Genomic DNA, 12,587 nt, shown 5'->3' on the forward strand with positions numbered 1-12,587 from the left:
ATTAGGTAAACATTTTGTCAGCAGTAATTCAAGTTTTTTACACTAAGCATTCCACAGACGTAAAAAGACATTTCTTGGATCAGATTTCAGCACTCACAATGAATGTTTACAATCTAAGGCAGCAACGTTCCAAGGAAGAAACCAAAGCTAAACCCCCTAAACTTAGTAAATGCATATAGACATCGACAACGAGGTCAACGCCAAAGACAAAATATCATAAAACAGATAAAACATTCAGTGCTCCAGGTAAAAGCAGCCACATTGCCTGTCACCTTCTTGCTTGTAACAGTTACAAACTGGCAGTGGAACAATCCTTTTCCAGCAATCCCAAGCCACTGTGTTAGGTACTGTGACCATAGTCACCATTCTATTCAGTTGATGGAGGTGTTTTTCTCTGGGTTTCATTCTGTTGTTTTGGGGGTTTTGTTTTGGTTTTGTTTTTTTTTTTAACATCAGAGGTAGCTTAGTGAAGCTTTGGCTTCTGGATGTCAACAACACAAACAACAAGGTGTTGTGCACTTCACACTCTCCTGCTTCAACCTAGGGTTGGGGTCTGACCTTTCAAAGAGCTCTCCTAAAAAACTGTCGGAAGTGAAATTTCAAGGTAACTTTAGATACGGGTATGATTTTTATCCAAACTGCTGAGCACAAGGGGGACAAACAGAACATCTAAGGAGCCTCTTCAGAAGGTGAGGTGTCTCGGGAGCCAGATTGATTCCTTCATGCTGAGGGGGCTGTCTTCCCTTCTAAGTCACTGATTTTGCACAGAATCAAACTGTCAGGTCTTGTGAATACAGAAGCCAAAACCTTTAGAGTCAAGACAAGACACACTGGTTGGTATTGTCTGGACATCTCAATTCATACTACTTCAGAATCTCCAGGGTAATTTATTTTGCAAGGGGTATGTGTCTGCTACAAAATCAACTACAATTAATTGATTTCCAATAGACCCAGCAAGTCATGGCAACTATTCTTTGGATCACATCTAGCTGTGAGGTGTAAGGGTAGAAGCTAAAACCATCACCTCCTCTCTCACTACAATCTCCTTTTATTAACTAGTTTCCCATCCCAAGGATTTTACTTGCCCTATTCAAAATATTCGTGAAGTGGCACAGCTGCCACAGAGAAAATTGCTCAACTGCCATAATAAATATGAAAAAAATAAAGACACTATGGAGAAAATAATTAAAGTAATGAAGCCAGTGTTTCAATTCCTGCATGGTTTTGTAATTCATTTAGAAAGAAGCATCTGAGCCGCTTGTCCTTGAATGCCCCAGGAAGCTTTCTGCAACTTGACATATTTAAACAGTTTCTCTGGTTACTGACTCTATTTCTTAGCACTTCACCTGAATGCATCACAATCAAGGGTGGGAAGTAGTGTCCACCATGGGGTATATGCCCCAGTACATGACCATGTCTCCCTTTCATCACTCTCCCTCAACCTGGCAGACAAACTCAGTGCTATTGAGACAACAGTGGCACAAAGGGCACTCAGCCTTCAGTTAATTTTCACCAAGTTAAAATAGCTGCACGGTGAGAATGGCCAGATTGTCAAATGAAACAATTATGGGAGAAAAAAAAATGCAGGGAGCTGTAAAATGGAGTAGGAGCATGTGGCTTCTATGTGCCTTTGCCTGAACCTCAGAGGTGACTCAAGGACTCATTGTACAGCCAAATGTTTCTCAAATAAATCCAGTTTATTCAATTGAAGACAATTAACCTCATCTACAGCTACATTAATGCTTGCATGCAGACCACAGTGGACTCAAATACTTCTAAGACTACTGAAAAACTGCTTTAAGAATTGGGATTGTTTAGTCTGGAGAAGAGGAGGCTTGGAGGGGAACCTCATTGCTCTCTACAGCTACCTGAAAGGAGGCTGTAGCCATGTGGGAGTCAGTCTCTTCTGCCAAGTCTCAAGCAACAGGACAAGAGGAAATGGCCTCAGGTTGTGCCAAAGGAGGTTCAGATCAGACATTTGAGAAATGTTTTTCACTGAAAGGGTGGTTAGGCATTGGAATAAATTGCCCAGGGAGGTGGTATAGTCACTGTCTCCGAAAGTGTTCAGAAGGGGCTGGATAGGGCACTTGCAGATGTTGTTGAGGGGTGATTATGGTAGTGTTGACAGCTGGACTAGATGATCTTGAAGGTCTCTTTCAACTTTGATGATTCTGTAAATACCTTTTGCAATTCTAAGTCAGTAAATACTGCTTTTAAAAAAAAAAAAAAACCTCTTAACTCTTTCTCCAAAAGGTTCACCCTTCCATTTGATTTATCCTTTCTGCCTACTTTTGGTGCATTACCCTTCAATTCTCTTATATATGCCACAAGTATGTTTCATTTTACCTTCAGAGGCCCTTAATTATTGGTCCAAAGTATAATTTCCAAACACTTTAATGCAAAGTCATATTAATGAGTTCCATCAATACTTAAGGAAAGTAAAGTACAGAGAGGTGACATGCAATTTAAATTAACACTTTGCCCTCCCTCACCACCCCAAAAGACACATAGCCTTTGAACTAAAATATGGAATATACTCAGGAATTAGAATGCAATTCTTTGTTAAGCAGATCTGTGCAATTCAGTGTCTGGTTAACTGGCTACTTTCCACTTTTCTTCATTTCAGTTAACTTTGGAGAGAGAAGGAAAAATAAGATACAACAACAGTAGTGATAAAGCAAAAAGAATAAAAGTAATTGCTGCCCCTTGAACATGGCTTAACAGCTTCTCATGAAAAAAGAGAAACATGCTTCAAAATATCTTGGGATGCAGATCATGAGATTTTTAATGGAACCTCATTTGCATATTTTCATGGTCCCACACATATAATTCTATTTATTGAACTGAATCCTCCCACTCAAACTTATTGCAGAGCCTGTTGAATTAAGTTCATGGTCTTCTGAAGTGATATTTTATTAATCAGGGTTTAGTTGAAGTTCTATTACAAAACAAAAAAAACACTGTTTCATGCACATTTCATCTAATTCCATCCAAACTATTTTGTCTTAATTTTAAGGTTCAAGATTGCATCTAAAATGGCCAGAAGCTGCCTCCTGGATTAAGTCAGGCTGGCAGCTCCATTCTGCTTCACCACTTCATTTTACTTTACTTCTAGTAAACGAAACAAGCCCATGGCTAAAATAAAGTTTTAGGCAGAAAGAAAGTGCTCATATTCAGCATTTTGCCCAAAACAACATGCAAAAGTAAATCATCAAATAGTGCAAATACTTCAAGACCATCACTTAAAATGCTAACAACAAATACAAAGCAAATGGCATGAGAAAAATGCTAGGGGAATAAAAGAGAACAACTTCCAAAAATGCAAGACACTAAGTGCTACAGCTAGAATAGCTAGAATAGCATAATCTTACCCTCTAGCTGAACCTTCCCTTTTTATCTCTGCATTCTATATTTGCACTAGTTGCTTTGCTAAAAATATACTTTGAAGTTGTCATAGCTATTGGTCCTGGCTTGTCTTTTTTCTGCCTCTGAGAGCAGTTAAAGTAATAGATCACAGTAATTAGTCTTTTATGGGTGCAAGAGACAGGTTGTTTCAGTCACAAACAGGAACAGAGAAATTATGAGACAGAGAGGGAAGAAAATTAAAGAAGTTTAAATAAGGCAACTACTAGGGAAATATGAAAAGAGGAAAAAAAAGTTATATGTTTATCCCCAAAACCTCTAACTACAAAGAGGTATACAATACACAATAGCTCAGGACAGCTTTACACTTGGGCTAAGACCATGTGTGAAATGCAAACCAATGAATATATGCAGGCATTATTTGAATAGAAAAACTTAAGGCACATTAGATATATCCGAAAGGGTATCATACATACATCTACATATAGCATTTTAACATACCTCCTATATTGTGCACATTAGGGTACACCATATAGCCAGGGTAAAACAAGGGTTATTTGTTCTTTCTCATGACTTTTAGGCACATAAATATGTGTCTGTATATATATGCATGCATTTATATACCAAAAAAGACAAAGACAAAAATAGTTCTTTGAGCTTTACCTACATACCACATTACATGTATTTCCCTATCTGTAACTTTGCACACTGCCTACTAATCTGAATCTCTAATCTTAAGTAAATCTTAATTATTACTGCAATACAAATAATGGAAAGAAACAACAAACCACAAAGTAGCAAAGAGTCCTTCTTCCAGGTGGATGACCTCCACCTGACTCTAAAAACATGTCTCTGCCACTGGTCTGACAGCCTTATTTGCATCTATGCAACAATGCAAGTCAGCTCCTGAAGCCCTCCAGGAATTAGCTGCTTGCAATTTTACACTAATGCCTTCGATCATTAATCATTCATATTGTCTAACTGCTGTGGAAATCAAACCCACAGACCTCAGCTTTACCACAAGGCTTCCCTGACAGCTACAGTCAAGGTCAGTAGCATTAGCTTCGTTCAAGGACACTGACACATGACAAACTTCAGCACTACAATTTGTTTGCTATTGCACAAAAAAAAAGGGTGTATGAAGGCATTTAATACATAAATACAAATACATATTTAGGAGGTATTTTAGGTATTATTACCTACTCAAGGTAATCTGAAGTAGGTATACATAAAGCTAGAGAGACTTGGTTCACTGTGTCTCCTTCTCCACTTTTGCAAAATACCATGTCATACAAACCTCTTCAAAAACATGCCTACAGCGATGTAAAGCCATATGGCCTCCTAGGCCTCACTACTCTCTGCAGTGACCTCTCCAGAACTTCATTCTTCTAAGAATTAGGAACCACCCTCTAACTCCAAAATTGCTGATATCCATAACAAACTTACCAAAATTTGTGTGCACACCAGTACTAGTTTTTGCTCAGCTAAATACACCACTTGTTTCTAGTCCATGCTGTGCAACCAGGACATGTTTTCTGAAGACAGGAGATGACAAAAGAGGAGACCTAGAAGGGGCCATTATCACTGGCCTTTTACATAACACTGCTGACACCTATCCCCGCCCTGGAAATACTTAATCAAGACACTCTGGGATTTGTGATTTTCATCGCCATTGCTCATAACCAGACCGTCACTTCCCTATGTCTTACCACTACACTCTGGACTCTCTGCTGCTCCTACCTGACAGGGTTGTTGAACATGGCCATTTCCACTCCTGTTCCACACTGTACAGCCTCTCCCTCTGTAAAATTAGATTTAATACCCCTACTGTTATTACTATCCCCAGGATTTTACTGTATGAGGTATGGAAAGGAGAATTAGTGAATGCTACCCCTGTTATTATAGGAAATACCAAGAGGGAATCCCCTAAATTAAAATTAGCCAGCTCTGTCATAATGACAGCCACAATTTAACCAGTAGCCCACCTTGCACATTTCCCCCTCTCTATGCAACACCCTATGCAGTCAAAGTTGTTGACACAGTAAACCAGCTGAATAGACAAACTAGCAAGGTTTCAAGAAATGGCCAGCTTCTGTTTACAAGCAAGGCACATGAGTATTTGCAGTGATAAATTACCTGAAACCTCCTTGTCAATGTGCAATACAGAAGTGCAGAGTTAAAGGTCCCCTGCTGCCTAACCTGTGTCAACACATTTTGGTAACAGGACTGGGTTTAAATTCATTTTCCAGCAGTAACAATGCTGGTTTGGAAATTATTTATCCAAAATTGTGCATCTTTCAGTTTCTGAAGCCCCAAAACAGAGTCTCAAATTCAGTCCTAGTTCAATCTTGGGTTACTGCTTTTAGTCTGGAAACAGAGTGGAAAAAAAAAAAAAAGAAAAAGAAAAAGAAATCAGGAAATGCTAAGAGTAAGATGACTTAAAATGCCATAAAGTAATCTCTAATGACATTACAGAAAAATCCTTGGGTAAAACTTGAAGTCTGGAGGTCGACATTGTTATCAACTTAAGCATTATCATAATTAATTTACAGTTTTATGTTAAAGAACCAGCTACAAAACAGAAGTAACTGTGTGAAAAACTCAGATTTCATGCATAAAAATAAGGTTCAGAAGGCCTGTGCATGTAGCAGAATTCTAAAATATAACTCAAGAGACTCAAATAAAAAAAAAAAAAACAACCCCAAAGTATTCAACAGTAAAAATACATTTTAAGTTCTGCTGACTCTCATATAAACAGCATGAAACTTCAAAGGGGCTAGGAAGCCTCAAAAAAAGATGCAGACTGCTTTCTTTTAATAAAAAACTAAGTTGTATGCATGAAACCCATCTCACTTTAAAACACCTCAGTTTTTTCTTTCTTTACAAAAAGTCATCATTTTGACTATACCCTTATAAGGCTCATCTGCTTTTGGTTGCTTGGACGGTGTCCTATTGAGATGGTTTTTCATAGTACAACTTAAGAGCAATCAAATTGCAGTCTCAGATTTCTGCTTAGCTCAAAATACCAGTACTATATTTTTTAATGCGTACAGTTAATTTAACAACAGTCTCTTCCCCCATCTTTCTGCTTCATGATCCATACATTTTTTGGATGCAAACACCTATCTTCACAACTGCTTGCTCTCTCATTTCCTGCCCAATGTCTTGGGATGGCCAAGGTCTGACACCAACACTCCTGCTACTTGACATGACTGGAACACTGGAATTTGCCTGGAAAAAATCTGCAAATGTAAGGCTGCTTTCTTTTTGGTTTTTTGGGGGTTTTTTTGTTTTGTTTTTAATTATTCCAATTCAGATCTTAAATCAGCATTCCAAAAGACACGAAGGCTGCCAAGTAATGAAGGTAGCAAACAACTCAGATTTTTCTGAAAGCATCTTGCGGCAGCTGCAAGTTTGTGTTACATTACTTAGAGCAGTAATTGCCTGTGGAAATTATATTTTCCTACTTGTTCAAAAGATTTACCATGAGTAACCATAAAAATTCAAAATTTAACCCAGTAAGTGCTGACATTTGCAAGCAGATATAGAGGATATGTTTGGCAAAAAATAAGCAGAAATGGAAATCTACCATCAGATAATGCAGATAATTTCTTTCACAGTATATTTTGATATCCCTCAGAACATGCATGCTCTAGTGGTTCTAAAACTCTCTAAACAGCACAGTTTGCAAACTCTTCCCTGTCATAGGAGATCTCTCTCAGAAACAAGTACACCTTGCTATCCAATTTAGATGTTAATTTCTTTGGTTTCATTCTTCTTGTTATATTCCCCAGGTACTCCTCCTTATTGATATTTTCAGTTCTTATTTAGTCAAGCTCTAAATATTGTGATTTTTTTTTTTTACAGTGACATGACAATTTTCCACCATCCTTTATGTAAGGAAATTTGATTTGCCAAATTATTTTGATAATAGGTCACTTAATAGGTCTGGTGTCAGAAGGTGTCCATGAACTATATGCCTTTCAATACTGTGTGCAGAAGAGGAATTTTCAGACATGGATTACTGTAACAATGAGCCAAAGAGCCCCTGAGACACAGTCACCAGCATTTGCAAGAAAGACTAATCAAAGGTGGCTGGATTTCAAGGGAATGTGACCAGCATTTAAAATCAATTTATATTTTTTGTTACTATTTGCTAGTAGAGGTTCTTCTCCTCTCCTGGTTTTTACTCCATTTTTTTCCTTCCATGCTGCAGTACCCACACAATGCTCACAGACTGAAGTGAGGATGGGGATGTCACTGCCTGCTCCCATGAAAAGTAGGGTAGTGCATTTCAAACAGTCTTTTTAAGCACTGTGTATCACGCTTCCAGTAGTAATCCCATCAAAAAATACATCAGCATCTTCTTCAGATGTGGCCAGATTTAGTGCACTCACAGAGTATTTAAATGGCAATGCAGTATCTGCAGCACCCTTACACCCCTACTGGATAGCACTGTGCCACACAGATAAATGACAGCCCACCCTCCCTGCAGCATCAGCTGCAGCCCTGTGAGAGCCCAGGGCTCAGCACTGAGATGCACAGAGAGACAAGAGGACACACAGTTCCACAAGAGAGGAATGCAGCTTGCTTAATTATAAATGTCTATCCTATGACATGAGTACCTGACAGCTGGGTACCCATGATTGCCACTGCAGACCTGGTCAATACAGCTCATGTAGTTTGGGCTACAGTTCATCTTGACAAGGGTAGGGTGAGGCAAATCATACCCTTAACACTGGTTACTGTAACAAATGCATCTGCACTACTCAATTCATACACAGGTGTCATCCAAAAGTGGAGCAACACTGAGTATCTGGGATTAAAAAAACATACCTCACAAATTGATAAATATCAACCCCTGAAAGGTTAACACTTTAGGTAGAAGAAAATAAGACTTACCTCATTGAGACCATCTGCTGTAGCAATCAAAGCAGTTAGAATTTGTTTGCTTGCAAGAGTCCATAGAGAATATCATAAAGTAATTGAAGTCAAAATAAATTTGGTTATTTTGTTCTGCATGGCCAAAACCCATCCCACTTAGTTTTACCTACCTAAAGAAAGAGCACAGCCTGTTCTAGGCTTTTCTCCATAAACAAAACAGAAAGAGGTTGTGCCAAAGAGACACTTAATACCACCTAAGATCTGGTTTGTCCTCTAAATGTGTCTACCTTTCACAGCTACTAAGAAAAACCAGGCTACAACAAAGTTGTTGGCACATGAACTTCAAACAGACCCCAGAGACTGTCAGGAAACAAAGTATTAAAGAAAGTATTAACAGTCTGAGGTTCTACTTGCAGGGCTTTCCCCCCTCCAAAACCCCCAAACATGACAGTTATGATAAGCAACAAAACAGTTCACACTCAGAGCAGGATCTACTTGGTTCCACTGTTAAAGACCACCCTTATTTATTCTTCCTAAGGGGGATCAACGATTGCACCTTGGCATCCCTGCTGTGAGAAGCAAACTTTTCCTTCTACTGTGACACAGTACCAACCCTGAACTGTAGGGTATTCTGGCAGATTGTGTTCAATATTTCAGGGAGTCCAGTGCAGTGTTTTCCTCATTCATTACTGGCAATCAAGCCATTTGAAAGCAAATGAGAGATGAACAGCTAAACATTCATTTTGAGAGAGGAGAGATAATCAAAAGAATAATAGTCTTGTCTCAGATTTTGCATATGATTTTTCAACACTAAGGAACATAAAATTGATGTATAATACATCTAATTGATATCAAACTAATATCAAAATATCAAATAATACCAACCATATTAAAACTAATATCTAAAATAATGTAAATTACATTTACAAAGTCAATCACCAATGAAAATTTACTCTGAAAAATAGGCAATATCCACGGTTTTTATTCACAAAGCAATAGAACCACTCAGCAAAAAAACCTGACAGACACATTAGCTTAAAATTGACAATACAGATTACACCATTACTACACGATGCATGGGGCATGCTATTCTAAAAGACAACTATGTATTTTGACAGGTGACTGTATTATGAAAGGCTGTTAATACTGACATCAGTGGACAACGAGTAAGGAGAGATGAATCAAACAGTAAGAGCATATTCCCCATTGATACCACAGAACTCACAACCTCTATTTTACATGACAATAAGGAAATATTGAAAGGCAAAGAAATGGAGAAACCCCAAAGTAGAAATGCTGCGAGATGAATAGAAAGTGAGGCACAAAAATAATGTTTTCAAGAAAGGTAAGTGGATACTCTGCAGAGTCACAGATTTAATGCCCTAATTCTAGATCATGCAACCAGACATTTCCTTCACACCCTGTATCTACTTCAGTCTACTGGGGTGTTGGACTTCTCAGCAAACAGGTTGGAAAAAAATAATCTGACTAACCGACTAGTGCTACTTCCAAATTAGCAGCCAAAGTGTGTTCATAACACATTCAAAACAAACAAGCCTACACATTACCCAGAAATTTTTCCCATGTTAACAATTCCAGATTCCAAACCAAATACACAACAACTAAACCAAAAATATGGATATCAAAAAGTAACACTTTAAACAACTCATGCTCCATACAAAACCTAAATTATTTTCTCAGCATATGAAAGTCATCAAGATTGCAGTCGAGCAAGCAGAAAACATAACCATGTACCTCCAACACATTTCAGGAATTTTACCCAGGATCATACTACACAAGGAAACCTGATCTGAGCTAGCAGTGTAGCTCTTAATTTAACAGAATGGTTGCTTATTAAAGCTATGCAAGAAATTTCCATCAGAACCCTACAGCACTTCTGCACACTACATAAGAAATATTTTGCAGGCTAAATAAAATGTATTTACATTATTTCATTAAACTACAAAAATACTAAATTTCAAAGATGAAGGATACACAAAATAAAACAATGCCTTTGCAAATGGGTCAGTAGATAGCCTTCCTTCATCTTTTATGCTACCTCCAAAGTATTTCAGAATAAGACATTTTATCATGGTGAAAAAGTGCTCTTTAACATAATACCTTGCTGTTGTATCACCATTGTCTAATTCATTTTTCCCTGGCACTTGAGAAAACACTCTTTTTTATTAATTTAAGCAAGGCATGGGAAGTAAGAAAAATGATCTATAAAGAATCAAACTGCTAATTATTCAACAAGAAACACTATATGAATAGAGGAATAAAAGTACCAAAAGACTGCTGTATGGAGGCTGCTTTGTGCTTAGTTTGATAAAACTTGGAAGATATGTACACTTATTGTAGCTAGCTGCGGTAAACTTGAACCATTACCGGAAGTCGTATGACAAAAAGTTACAAATTTCAAGTTATTAGCTTGTCATCAAATATTTCATGCTAACAAACTCAAGTGCTTGCACTGAACTAACAGAATTCAACTTCCAAGCTCTCAAATGCTACAGTTTGAAACACTTACTTTCCTGAAAACTCTTTCAGCTATGCATCCAAGCAGTCAAATATACCTCTGACTTCAAAAGGGGCACAGGATTCTTTTAAGAGCCAACCACAAAGAAAAGGAATTTTTGCCACAGGTCCAAATCCTTACCTTTCTGTAGACTATCATGTTCGGAGAACTCTCCTCTGGGTCAGCAGTTTCCACACTACTCGGATCAGTGGGTGCTTGGGCCATGTTTGCCTCTCGTCGCTCAGACTGCAAGGACAGGAGCAAAAGTCAGCATCGCTTCAGGCTGCAAGGGAGCGTGGTAAGGACATGCAACTGCCTCTCAGGCAGACATACAAGGATGGTACAGAGGGAATCACACTCCTGTCTTCACCCCATGCAGGATTTTATCACACTGTGTCAGAACTGACTGGTTTATGGGATAGCACCACAAGAACAAGGACCACCAAGTCACACACAGCTGTGGTTTGGGTCATCACATACACACATTTCTCCAACAGTTCTGAAGTTTTATCATAAGCCCTTATTCAATAGAAAAATATCTAATTAATACTTCACACACTTCCCTTCCTCACTGTAGAGCACAAACAGCCTTGACTGCTCTAGAAGCTTTGAGGTACCTACAAAGAAAAAGCCAAGGCACCTTGCTGCGAGGCAGAGTGAAACCTCACTGTAACAGGCGGGTGCAGCAGACTGTCAGACACACTGACAGTTCTTGCCTGCAGACATTCCAAGCCCCCTCCAGCTCTCCAGAACCCCGGAGCAGCAGCCAAGAACCAGGGAGGCATAACTGCTTGCTCGGAGTAAACAGCTTCCCTCACCTCTTCTCATGACAAAGCCAGCAAGAGGCAACAGGATACAGGCAGACAACCACACATAATACTCCTAATCTTCTAGAAGCACAGAACTGGAAATGCTGCCTCATGTCCTCCAGGTCATGCCACCCTTGAGGCAAAAGCATTATTAAAGAAAAAAAAAAAAAAAGAAAAAAAGGGGCCTGGTGCAGAGTCAAATGCTATATTTTAAGTTTTTCTTCCACCCGCACATTTGACAAGTAACATTTAAATTAGAGGCTGCTGTGGAGCTGTGTGGTGACCTTTCCTAACCTAAAAAGTAACATTGCCTTGTACAGACATTGGCATTAAAACTGTCTGACAAGTTCAATTTCTTTAACATTGAAAATACTGAAATATCCCATCTCAACGTATTTCATTAAAAACTGAGAACGAAAAAAAATCTATGTTCACACGAGCATAACCTATGCATTGATTTCTAAAACACAGCTCACAATTAAACTCTCTCCCTTATTTAGGAAAAAAGATACTTTCCTACTCCTTCCTTTACCCCCTTTCACATTGCCACAGGCAACAACGTGCCCCAGAATATAATATACATACATAGCATACAATTATATGTATAATACATCCCTGAGCCATTCTAGCTGTCAGTTATCAGGTCCCAAGGACAAGTCAAGAGCCTAGAATCAGACAAGCTCAGACCATATCCCAGCTCTGTCCTTCCTCAGCAGTGAAAAGGCTACTCTGGTAACATGGCATCCATCACTAGAGCCAGAAGCAGCTGACATACTCCCTTTAGAAAACATACAAGAAACAAAGGTTAAATAATCTACATCAATCCAGAGACATTCATTTTTTTCTTTTATAAGGTATGCATTCACACACACAAGTGGGCACAAATTCCTATGTACACACATATACCAATTTGCAAATTCTGTAATACAGTTCATGGTTGAATTAAACAATATATATAGATCACCCTTAAAAGGCATGTTCAGACCAATTTAGACACTATTTCATATTTAAAG

General features: G+C 38.5%; 1 protein-coding gene across 4 annotated transcripts in view; it reads right to left on the reverse strand.

Annotated features, from left to right (window-relative positions):
• The window catches only part of RGS6 (regulator of G protein signaling 6), a 257,978-nt gene that overhangs the window by 232,437 nt on the left and 12,954 nt on the right, over positions 1 to 12,587 (reverse strand). For all 4 annotated transcript variants that reach the window (XM_038136985.1, XM_038136984.1, XM_038136983.1 and 1 more), the window contains exon 2: positions 10,907 to 11,011. In XM_038136985.1, coding sequence (XP_037992913.1) covers positions 10,907 to 10,990 — 84 coding nt within the window. In that variant the 5' untranslated portion in view covers positions 10,991 to 11,011. The remainder of the gene's footprint in view (positions 1 to 10,906; positions 11,012 to 12,587) is intronic.

Source organism: Motacilla alba, chromosome 5 (assembly GCF_015832195.1).
Source record: "Motacilla alba alba isolate MOTALB_02 chromosome 5, Motacilla_alba_V1.0_pri, whole genome shotgun sequence".
Taxonomy (NCBI): Eukaryota; Metazoa; Chordata; class Aves; order Passeriformes; family Motacillidae; genus Motacilla; species Motacilla alba.